This window comes from Bufo bufo, chromosome 2, assembly GCF_905171765.1.
Source record: "Bufo bufo chromosome 2, aBufBuf1.1, whole genome shotgun sequence".
NCBI classification, from domain to species: Eukaryota; Metazoa; Chordata; class Amphibia; order Anura; family Bufonidae; genus Bufo; species Bufo bufo.
This window is the reverse complement of record NC_053390.1, coordinates 413,807,892-413,819,923: the sequence shown is the minus strand read 5'-3', so window position 1 is coordinate 413,819,923 and position 12,032 is coordinate 413,807,892. Positions and strand designations below refer to the sequence as shown.

General features: G+C 46.6%; 1 protein-coding gene and 1 long non-coding RNA gene across 3 annotated transcripts in view; one reads left to right on the top strand and one right to left on the bottom strand.

Annotated features, from left to right (window-relative positions):
- ANP32B (acidic nuclear phosphoprotein 32 family member B) overlaps window positions 1-2,935 on the bottom strand; it is a 39,052-nt gene extending 36,117 nt beyond the window's left edge. Inside the window, exon 1 of one of the 2 annotated variants that reach the window (XM_040417296.1) lies at window positions 2,417-2,935. In XM_040417296.1, coding sequence (XP_040273230.1) covers window positions 2,417-2,470 — 54 coding nt within the window. In that variant the 5' untranslated portion in view covers window positions 2,471-2,935. The remainder of the gene's footprint in view (window positions 1-2,416) is intronic. The other variant, XM_040417295.1, reaches the window with a different exon arrangement.
- Window positions 1-10,705, top strand: part of LOC120989294 — a 34,019-nt gene extending 23,314 nt beyond the window's left edge. Inside the window, exons 3-4 of the long non-coding RNA XR_005776249.1 lie at window positions 9,923-10,210; window positions 10,302-10,705. This is a non-coding gene — a long non-coding RNA (uncharacterized LOC120989294). The remainder of the gene's footprint in view (window positions 1-9,922; window positions 10,211-10,301) is intronic.
- Window positions 10,706-12,032: the final 1,327 nt, after the last annotated feature.

Sequence of the window (12,032 nt, the reverse complement as noted above, 5' to 3'; positions counted from 1 at the left end):
CACACTAGCGGCACGGACCTCCAGCAGGCTATTCCGTCGGGTGTGAACAGCTGGCGGGTCCGTCCTGCCGCTCCATCCCCATTGACTATAATGGTTGGGCGGTGCGGAGTTCCGGCGAGAGGCTGCCACAATAAATGTCGGATATGTCGTGGTTTTATTCTGGCAGCCTCTCGCCGGAACTCCGCCCCATTAGTCAATGGGGACGGAGCAGCAGTCCAGGGGCACAAGGTCACTAGCGGCAGGACAGATCCGTCGGGTGAACAACCTGCCGGAGGTCCGTGCCGCTAGTGTGAAAGTAGCCTTACTCCACTTTTACATATGTCCAAAGTCACTTTTGGCTAAGTCAGATTTATGATCGGTCCTATAATACTGTGATAAATGTGGTTGACGGAAGCAGTTATCCTTCAGTAAGTGGCTTTACGAAAAAGTTTCACTTTCTATTAAAAAGTCGCATAAGATAAGCATGGGTCCTCACTGGAGTGAAATTGCGCAATTCTTTGCGACATTTTAAATTGTCGCAATAGTAAAATCTGTCTAGAGATTCATTACATGAGAAAACACTCCCACTTTCAGAAAACTGGCGAGCATAGCGCGAGAGCCAATAAAAGTCACAACAATCTGCGACTTTTTCCACTCCATTTATTGACTTAAGCCAATGAGAATCTGGCCCATAGTGCTCCAGCCACACCTGACACGGGTGTCGGTGCGGTGTTTAGGACACATTTCCCCTCACAACTCATGCACTAAACCTCCATTTTTAATTCCCTACGTTGGCACTTTTCTACATTAGAAGGTAAGGCATGACGCCTTCACCTATTTGTAAATGAGCTGGCAAAATTGTAAAGTGATGCCAACCTTTAGGGCCAAGTTCACAGGACGGATTTTGAAATACACGCTTAAAACAATCAGCACGGAAAAAAGTGTTCACTTCAATAACAAAGCTGAATTTCAGCTTGATGTTTTTGAAGCAGATCTTTACATAAAACGTGTGGAAAATTCACAAGAAAAACCAGGCATGGACTTCCAGGGAACTGTACTTTAATGGGAGATTCAGAGCCTCTTCCTGATTTGGCAATGCTGCTGCTTCTTTACAACGTTGTAATGAATGGGAGGCTGTTTTGAGGCAGTCCAAAATCAGCAGCAAAAAAAAACTGTGAACTGGCACTTAAAGTGTGGCATAGCATCTCCTCTGGCACGGGTGAAGGCCACCTATACAGCGGGCTATTATATAAGTATCGTATCTGACCGCCCTCAGACAACCATCCCGGGGCACATGTACATATCACTAAGGTGGGCACATGGGGGGAGACGACCCCTCTAACACGAGGGCACAGCAGACAAAGGCGCTGAGGGGGAGGGAAGCAGCAGCCAAAATGCCCGGGGAACATCGCCATGCCAGGGATACAGTCATACACTGAACGACGGGGCAAAATGGAGGGTGGAAGGCGGGCACTGCAGCTGTCACCAGAGAAGGAAGCCATGAGGACAACATGGCGATGTCTCCTCCTCTGACATTGCCGGGCTGGAGGGAGAGCGGATAAGGCGCAGTAACGGCCGGAGCCGCGTCTGTCTGGGCGGGGACGGGCTCTCCTCATGGACACGGCTATGGCTTTCTCCTCCATGGCCGCGGACATGTGTGAGAAGAGCTTTCACATTCTCCTCCCCCTCTGCTCGCGGCGCTTTCCCGCCCGACTAGCTGAGAGGGGGGAGGAGGGGAACATGTCGCCCGGGACTCTCGTGGCTTACACCTCAATGGGAGCGGGGGCCAAGCGCGGCATGTTGGGCAGGACCGCGGGGCACTGCCAGTGTGCACGGGGCCACACAATGGGAGCGTCCTGCCGGGGAAGTTCTCCTGGAAACATGCTGCCCATACAGTATTACCTCCCAGAGACAATAATGCCCTCCGCTCCGGCCGTTGCCCACGTGACGCCCGCTAGAGATCCGTCTGGTAACGGCAGCAACTTTCCAGCGGACTTTCCGTCCACCCCTGGGTGCGGGCACAGCAGCCTCCATGATACGCAGGGCACATGTATGCTATTCAGAAGGGGCATAGACACCACGAGGGGCATGTGGAGCAGCAGCAGCTCTCCTCACAACTCCACGCCATTCAATCCCTGCCATTCACTAGAGCGTGGGGCGGTCAGGTAAATGCCTGTGTGCTCAACATGGCTACCGCTCTGTCAGCCGGAGTAGGGGGTAAAACGAGAGCACACTTAAAAGTCGGAAAACCAATGAAAGCATCCATCTAAATCGAATTTCCCCTAACGCCATCCCTCCCTCCTCCCTACAAACCGCACTCATTCACCTTCCCTGCGATAAAGGGACATCACACAGGCGCAAAGTTACCGGGCAATGGAAAGTGGCGAGTACAGGCAGGTGTGACTAAGGTGGCCGACCATGACAAGCATGCACTCACATCAGACGGCGTCCTGTTCCTCAGCTCCAGGTGAATTCGCTTTTTCATGTCCATCTTGGTTTTCTCTCGAGTCGCTCGTCCGCCGCTCTCTCGTCTGTGGCTCTACGATAGATAGCTGTCTCCCCCCGCCCTGGCCGCTTTTCTAGGTGATCCAGCCGAGAAATAAAAGTTGGGGTGGGAGGCTTCACAGCAAAAAAAAAAAAAAAAGCAGTTCGAGGTGCCCTTAATGGAGGGAGAGAATGTGAGCGCTGTCCGTATAGGAAACGTGTGGAAGCTGCTGAGACCGAACGCCAAGTTACTCACAAGAGCGAGGAGGAGAAACCATGGAGGGAAAAAAAAAAGAAAGACGTGGACGCTGCTGCCTCTGGTGGCCACGGGGCGGTACTGCAGCCTGAGCAAGCAAATGCTGCAGCAAACAGCAGAAAGCGACACCACACAAAAAAAAAAAAAAACAACAACCTAGGCTTGCATAAGAAAGCTACAGTAGCCACGGCTGATCCAGAGGACGGTCACACTGCGAGCTTCTGGGCTCTGGCTGTATCCTCTGCTCTTGGGAGCTGAGGGGAGTGGCCTGGAGGGCTTAGGCCGCAGTTCTGTCTGTTTCAGGTTTTCCTGGATCTGTGTGATGTCATTATGAATATGCCCTTCGTGGGACTACTTTACAGTACATATTTCTGTTAAACTTTTTTTATTTTTTAAAATTTTGGGTGTTTATTTTTTTTATTTTTCCATGCCTGTCTATATAATTTCTTTTTAATTATAAAAACCTGCCGTTTTTTAAACTGGACATCTTTTGAGAGCAGCTACATGGGCCTTACACACAATGGCCAGGGGTGAGCCTAGGCTTTCTACTGCCTGAGGCAAAAATTGAAATGAACCCTCCCACCCCCTGTGCCAAATGCTTAACCCTCCCCCCAACCTACTGCTAAAGACCTATATAGATAGACATTACGTACAGGGTAATACAGCACTGCATATCCCTTAGGCCTCTATCACACCAACAGATTTTCTGACCAATCATTGGTCAGATGGCCAATTACACACCAACTATTGGTCAAATTGGTCAGATAATCTGTTGGCGTAATACAGCCCTTACATCCTATGACGTCTCCTCTGATGTAGATGTAACAGTGCCATACAGGTGGTCTCCCCCATACTAATAGTGCTCCCAGACTGCTTTAAATAGTAATAATGCCCCCTACAGTACACCCAATAGCAAGAATACTCCCCAACAGTGCCCCTATTAGTAGTAATGCCCCAAGTATTTAATATACACCTTGTAGTAGCCCCAGTATTTATAAAGCCCCTGTAGTTCCCCCCTGTGTCCCACTCCATGCCGCCATTTGAGATGCATACCCGGAGCCCTCATAGGCCACAAGGCCGAAAGCCTGTGTGGTAGTAGAATGGCACAGTAGGTTGCGATTACATCACCGCGACCTACTGCACTGGGTCTCGGGCGGTGCAAAGACATTGTCATGAACACTCATAGGCCGAAAGCCTGTGTGGTAGTAGAATGGCACAGTAGGTTGCGATTACATCACCGCGACCTACTGCACTGGGTCTCGGGCGGTGCAAAGACGTTGTCATGAACACTCATAGGCCACAAGGCCGAAAGCCTGTGTGGTAGTAGAATGGCACAGTAGGTTGCGATTACATCACCGCGACCTACTGCACTGGGTCTCGGGCGGTGCAAAGACGTCATGAACACTTCCGTCAGGACGCGGGTGTTTGTGACCATGTCATCGTGCCACTTGAGACGTCGTACTGCCACACAGGCTGCATCCACTGCAGAATCAGTTTGCCAGTGAACTGAATGGAGATATTCTCACACGGAAAATCCACAAAATACAACATTTTCTACATTCTGCAGCAGAACACAATGCAGGGATAGACAATTTTCAGGCCCATAGGCTAGGTAAGGTTTTCTGACACTTTCTAACTGATGACTTATCGGTATCTGAATTTGAGGGTCCGACATATGTGACTCCCACGATTGTCTGTTTGAGAATGCACCGGCGCTCCTGTGAGCGCTGCAGCCTTGTCATAGCTTACCAAGTACCGCACCGTACATTGTATAGCGGCTGTGCTTTGTATCACAGCTAAGACCCATTCACTTCTGTGGAGCTAAGATGCGCCTAGGCCATGAGATGGGTGAATGTGTCATCACTTGGCCTAGAGTAAGTTGCAAGAAGGCCGGTGCCATCTCTAACAACTGATCAGTTGGGCTCCCCCTCTAAGGTGCATTTACAAGGAATGATCATTGGGAATGAACATTGGTTAGTGAGCCAACAGCTATCTCTCCAGGCTTCCCTATGTAAGTTTGTCTCAGTCAAACGTGTATGTGTATTCAATGGAGAGAGCAGAGAAGGCTGCTGCCAGACACTTCTGACGGTGCCTTATCTCCTGGGAGAACAAAAGGTTTAAGAGAAAATATTCATTTCACCCGATCCTTGTCTCCCCTAACATCATTTGTTTGGGGAGTCGGGAGCTCCCCGCAGACATTAGTCAGTTAGCAAAACCCGCCATTTTCGGCTGGTTCAGTCAACAAAAGATTACTGTGTATAGCTAGACTAATCCTCACCTGTCGCATTTGCAATTTCTGTAAGGTGTGACTCTCTGGGTTAGAGGGGGTGTTACATTTCTGACTTGCCTCTTCACCGAAAGTTTGCTACTCCTGTGAGGAAATGGGGAGCAATGTTATTTACATAGGAAAGTATGTTGGAGGCGGCTGGGAGACGGGAGTGATATTGCTTTACATGGTACTTAAGGGAGGGGAATGATGTTATTTAGAAGGGACTGTATGTTGGAGGGACTGGGGGATTACAATTTCTTGGGGCACTACAAGAGGAGCATTATAACGGTAATGGGCATTATAAATACTGGGGCCACTGCAGGGGGCATTATAACAATACCGAGGATACTACAGGATGCATTATAACTACTGGGTGCACTGCAGAGGGACATTTTAAATACCGGGGGCAGAACAACTGGGGTCACTACAGGGATCATTATAAATATTAGGGCACTGTAAGGGGCATTACAACTACTGGGGACACTATAAGGGGCCTTATTACTACTGGGGGCTCGATAGGAGTGCCTTATAGATTGGCCTTATTTCTACTGAAGGTGCCTTATTACCACTGTAGGCTCTGTGGGGGCATTATTACTACTGGGGGTACTGTGGGGACATTAGCATTATTATTATTAGACACAATATGGAGGGCCCTTTTACTAACGGAGGTACTCTTGGGGAGCATTATCACTGTAGGTGGCACTATTACTAATAAAGGCACTCTGGGAGAGAATTACTACTATTATTTTTTATATATAAAGTGCCATTAATTGCATGGCACTGTATATCTAAGGTAAGGGGTTACAAATACATAGTATAAAAACACAAGTACAATAGGCACTTAGTAATGGGGGAGAGGATGCTGCCCAAGAGAGCTTGCAATCTACAAGGGGAAGGACACAATAGTTGTGAAAAGCTGCTGATCTGTTTGTGTGTTGGTGCAACTTTGGGGAGCACGATTATTATGGGGGGGCTGTCTGTATGGTAGTATAATTTCTTCAGTATAGTATTTGGGGACACAGCGGGCACAGTATTGGGGTAGCAGCAGGATAACTGTTGGGGAACCAGAAGGAGGAGAATGATAGAAAAGTGAGGAATCTAAGATGTCTATGTGGTAAACTCTGCAGAGACGAGGCTGAAAAAAGTCATCATGATGAGAAACAAGAAAGTCTACATCAGAGGAGGGGACATCACTGAATGTAAGGTATTTAGTGCTCACTTTTCCTGTATATTTTGTTGCTCTGTATGTATGTCATCTATATGTCTTTAGCAGTAGGGGGGTGGATTGAGAAATTGACTGGGCGCCATTACATTTTTGATTTAGGCAGCAGAAAACCTAGAATCTGCCTCATGGTGTGTAAAAATTGAAAATCAGACATCAAACAGTACATGACAATCTCTTTCTAACAAAGCCAGAACCAGCCCTGTACCTCACATGGATCCAGAGATCTCCCCATTCATTGTTCTGCACCCCCAGACGAGGACTCGCCGAAACGCGCGTCGGGGTTGGCGCCATCCTGGAGGAGACACAATATGGGTAACTGATTTTGTTCTTTGTACAGACTTTTGCTACTTTTTGCACTTTCACTTTACTTATGTTTTTACTTTTCGGACTATTATGAATTGTTGCCAATGTGTCTTCCTCCGGTTGATGTTGCCATTTCCCTGCACTTGTTTTTAAACACTTTATTCATGTGAATTTCGTAAATAAAGATTATTATTAATTTCATGCAGTCTGGCAGTTTCTTAAAGGTGTTTAGATTTATATCAAGCTGGCAGCTCAGGGGGAGTGTCTTTTCTGCTGCAGATAAGGCGGCGTGTCCATGGTCTCCCTATCACAGCTCAGGAGGCAGTTGAAGGATGAAACTGAGCATGTGCGGCCTTCTCAGTGAGCAGGACAAATAAATAATAAATAAAAATCAGCAGATGGCGCTATACAAATACATTTTATTAAATAACTCACTGACTATGCAAAATTTTTAATTACATGCAATTACAAAAGTAAAATGTAAAAGCTTGTAAACTAGAACATTTTTCGTGGGACAAACCCTTTAAGAATGCATAATTATAGGGGAGTTGGGAGGAATAGCTGACAGACTAGGGATCGTTTGGCTATAAACTATCCAAATTGCGTATGGATATCAATGAGAAGGGGCAGCAGTAAGGTGTCTAGGGAAGCATGAACCCTAATTATGGCCGAGCGCCATCAGCTGCATGGTAGCCCAGAAGGGGTTAATCAGAAGAGAAGAGAGTACACCCAACAGGGGAGCAGGCTGGACATGTCTGTCTTGAGCTCCTCACACATGGGGTGTACAGTACCTTCTATAAATTTCTTCAATGCCAACAAGAAGCATCTACCTGGGGCAAGATTGCCTTACTTGCTCCCAGAAGCCCGACTCCCGGGGACCAGGATTGGGAGAAGATGACCTGGGCATATGGAACATTCAGCCAGTCCTCTTTTCCTGATTTGGCATCTGCTGTCATAGCTGCTGAAGAGGTAATGCATGGGACAGAAAACTGATCCCTGTCGCCATAAGTTGCTTCCCTGAGGACTTCCAATTCTGTCAATTTACAGTATGTCAATTATGAGTACGTCTGGGAGCCGTTACTGCCATCATTGTGTCCTACAGCCACACTTGCCATGCCGCTGATACACTATTTAAGGGGCCATGCACCATACATGCTGTTGTTGCCCAAGGCAACATACAATCCAAGTTTGCCACCACTAATTCTGAACTGTGAAACTAAGAGAGTATGGATGAAAATTTGTTTGGCGTGCTGTTTTGTCAGCCTGATGTGGATGTTTACTTATGTGGACAGTGAGGGGTTGGGGAGTAACTGCTTGCAGGAAGCCTTACATGAAAGGACTATTACCCATGCAGAGAACCTGCAGGGTCTGTGCATAGCGGGCATCAGGCACGCTGCCTCACTAAACCTATCTGCTATGACTGAACTGATTGTGACACAACGTATGCTATGTGGACACCCTGCACAAGTGCCTATGACCACTAGACCCAAGAGATTACACACTCCGAGGAAATCCACCACATGGCCATAGTCATCATGACTGCAGTTGGAACCCTGGGGCCTACTTACTGTACAGCCTGAATCTGTCAAACTGCACAGTGGGGGCCAGCGAGACTAAGGCTACTTTCACATCTGCTTTTTCAATTCTGCTATTGAGATCCGTCAGGATCTCAATAGTGGAAGAAAACGCTTCAGTTTTGTTCCCATTCATTGTCAATGGGGAAAAAACTGATCTGAACGAAACGGAATGCACCAAAATGCATTCCGTTCCCTTTGGTTGCTTCCCCATCGCGGACAGAATAACGCTGCAAGCAGTGTTTTTCTGTCTGCGATGTGGTGCGGAGCAAGACGGATCCGTCTCGAACACCATTAAAAGTCAATGGGGGACGGATCAGTTTTCTGTTGTCAGAGAAAACGGATCCGTCCCCATTGACTTACTATGTGTGTCAGGACGGATCCGTTTTCTCCGACAATAGAAAACGGATCAGTCCCCCATTGACTTTCAATGGTGTTCAAGACGGATCCGTCATGGCTATAGAAGACATAATACAACCGGATTCGTTCATGACGGATGCATGCGGTTGTATTAATTAACGGAAGCGTTTTTGCAGGATCCATGACGGATCTGCAAAGAAACGCTGGTGTGAAAGTAGCCTTAGCAATCAAAGTTCTATGCCACAACTGGATTATCGATTAAGAATCATGAGAGAAAAACTCACTGACTCCAAAATGTACCATAAGAAGAGAAACCTAACACACTGAGGAACTTGTGAGATGTCACAATGTCAAGTAGGAGCCCTGAGGGCACAGATAGGGTGAGAGACTGGCACCTGTTTCTTTTGTTTATGTGTTTTTCTTGCCCCAAATAGCCACTCTACTGCCTCTCTTTTAATGGGACTCCACCACAGAATAGATCCCTGTTGTGCACGTTGCACCTTCCCCTTCCCTTCTCAGGTTAAGCACAAACACCTGAGATATTATGCAACACTTAAAGTCATACACCCAAAGAAAGACTCTGGCGTTACTAGAGCTCTTTGTGCCTGTGCTTCTCAATGCTTCTGCACCGTACTAATCTACCTTAAAGGGGTATTCCCATCTCCCACTTTGGCATTTTCTTCAACTGCCTTTCTGCTCCTGCTCCCAGTGCTGTGCTTTTTATGTGGGTGGAGCTATGTCATCACATGACGCTATGCAGATCTTTGGGTGCACCACCCTAATGCTGCTCCAGTAAAGTATCTAGTATCAGTAGTGTGCAAAGTATGATAGCAGGGGCAAAACACAGAGACCCTGAGTGACATTGCTGAGTATACACTTCTAAGCCCCAGAGAATCTTTCATATCTATTTAACACTGTACCTTCCAAGATCTTATCCTCCTGAGTTCATCTTCAGAAAAGCCACTTCATCCAGCCATTTGTGCCATCCAGACCTACAAGAGAACTTGCTGCCTGCATAGTATTCCACTTCATACACAACCCGCTCCTGACAGCTATGTATAACTCCAGGCTTGAGAAGTCAGCCCTCTCTGCCTCATGACACACAGAGTGATGTTCTGGTCAATTTTGCCTATTTGCCATCTATTTAACACTGCTTGCTCACATCCAGGTACATAAGCCAGCAGCTGTACATATATCACAAGTAGGTCAGCTGCCTGGTGAGCACTGACATACAGTTCCAGTGCAGGGAGCAGGATGTGAGAGTCTATACTGGTTACTGTGTGTGTGTGAAAGGCTCCCTTCCCCCATACAGTAGTCAGCAGAGAGGAAAGAAGAGCATTGCTCTATATCATCTTTCCATCTCTCCTTCGAAGCGCACACTGAAAGCTGTTTAGGGACAGAGATAACAGTGTGATCACATCAAAGCACACTGACAGTCCTGATAACCGCTGTGCTTTTCTTATTTCTTTTAGCTAACTGTCAAGCAGAGCTCAAAAAGATGCCTCAGAAGCTACTGAGCATGCTCCATACTTTTGAACTCTAGAGATGCAGAGAGGTGGCCAGGAGCTACTGCGCATGATCAAACCAGGCACTCTCTTAACAACCTGGCCAGTTTTATCAGAATACTCAGAGACCAATGTGCAAGCGTGGCCACCACCGCAGGTTGGCACAGGTGGCTGTGTTCCATGAAAAACAATTATAAATAACCCAATGAACAATGGAGAGAAATAAAGAAAATGGTGCAGAAAAGAAAAATGAAGGTATTTGCATATTTAAATAACTTTACATACGGGACTATGTGAGATACGATTATTAAAATGGGAATACCTCTTTAAACTTTTTGCCTTGCAGCTAAAGTACAAGGGAAGGGAGACAGCGGCAGCTAGTACTTGTGAGCTGTCTATGAGCTCATGGATCCTGCTATTAATGGTAACACAAGCACCAACTCAAGGATAGATTTTTTTTCAATAGGGGGGTGTGCAGTACCCCAGAGCAAGGGGTATCTGCAAAAAGTTCATTTCTTTATGTTATGTGATGTTATGTCGTGCTATGTATTGGACCCAGTATAACCATGTATGGATGGCACAGCCTAGGTTAACAATCCTGGCTTTAGCCCTTGTAGGAGGTTAGGTGTGGACTGGATCCACTTCTTAGCTCTAGTCACTGATAGGGAGAGTTAGGAAGAGAGCGATAACTGTGACTTGTGCTCCCACTTCTAAGGCACAAGCTACAGAGACTCACTGATCTCTGCATGATCTATAATAAAAGTAAGGGTACTTTCACACTAGCGTTTTTCTTTTCCGGCGCTGAGTTCCGTCCTAGGGGCTCAAATCCGGAAAAGAACTGATCAGTTTTATCCTAATGCATTCTGAATGGAGAGTCAGTCCTTCAGGATGCATCAGGATGTCTTCAGTTCAGTCTTTTTGACTGATCAGGCTTTTCAGAAAAACGTAGCATGCAGTATTTTTACCTCCGGCCAAAAAGCCTGAACACTTTGACTGAACGCCGGATCAGGCCTTTTTCCCATTGACTTGCATTAACGCCGGATCTGGCACTGTGTGTTCAGTCAAAACGGATCCGGCTTTTGCATGTTAAACCCGAAAAATGTGAAAAAAAAGTTAAAGTCCATAAATGGCGGATCCGTTTTTTCCAATGCATTTTTTCATTGTGATCAAAATCCTGATCAGGATTCAAATGTAATCCGTTTATACACGTTTTTCCGGATCCGGCGGGCAGTTCCAGTGTCGGAATTGAACGCCGGATTAAAACAACGCTAGTGTGAAAGTAGCCTAAGACAAAAGAGAGAACCTAGAGTCTGCATGGCCGAGTATTGGAGTAACTTGCTACCAAAAGCTATTAATACTTTACTACAGCGTGGAACACTATTAAGACACCCTTCACATCTGAACATGACCTGGCAAGTCGTATCTCTAAAACCCTATATCCCTCAGTGGATATTACAGCCACCACTGTAAGAGTACAATTACCTGCCATTGATTCTGCAGATAGAGAGGGAAGAAGCCCATAACTCCCACCCTTGCCTAAATCCATACATCGTTATCTGGGAGGAATTGCACTGTGTACTGTTGGAACTGTGTTTGCTATGGTTGGATTACTACAATTCCTATTTTGCACTTCAGTAAAGTGACATTTGTTTTTCTTCATCTGGCCGGGTTAATGACTCCTGCATCATTCGCCGGCCATTGCACTCTACAAGCCCTGCCTTGCACCCATACAAAGACTTAACATCACGGGCACCTTGACTATCATCAGGCAGGAGCCCTAACATCATGTGCCCTGCTGCACGGCCTTACAGAGCAACGTTGTCAGGAAAGCCACTGTAACTGTAACAGACAGAGCCACTACCACTCCCATCCTCCGCTCCTCCTGCTGGGCTTGCTGCACATTTGTCTACAACTTTAATCCCCCAAAATTTTATATCCCAATGATTTTGATTGTGTTCATATTTGAAATGTACTGAAGCACTATGATTTTCTTTTCCCACTATAATGTTTCTACAATGCTCTATAGTATTGGTTTTAAGTTTATGACTGGTTTTACCTACATACCTACATAATCCAC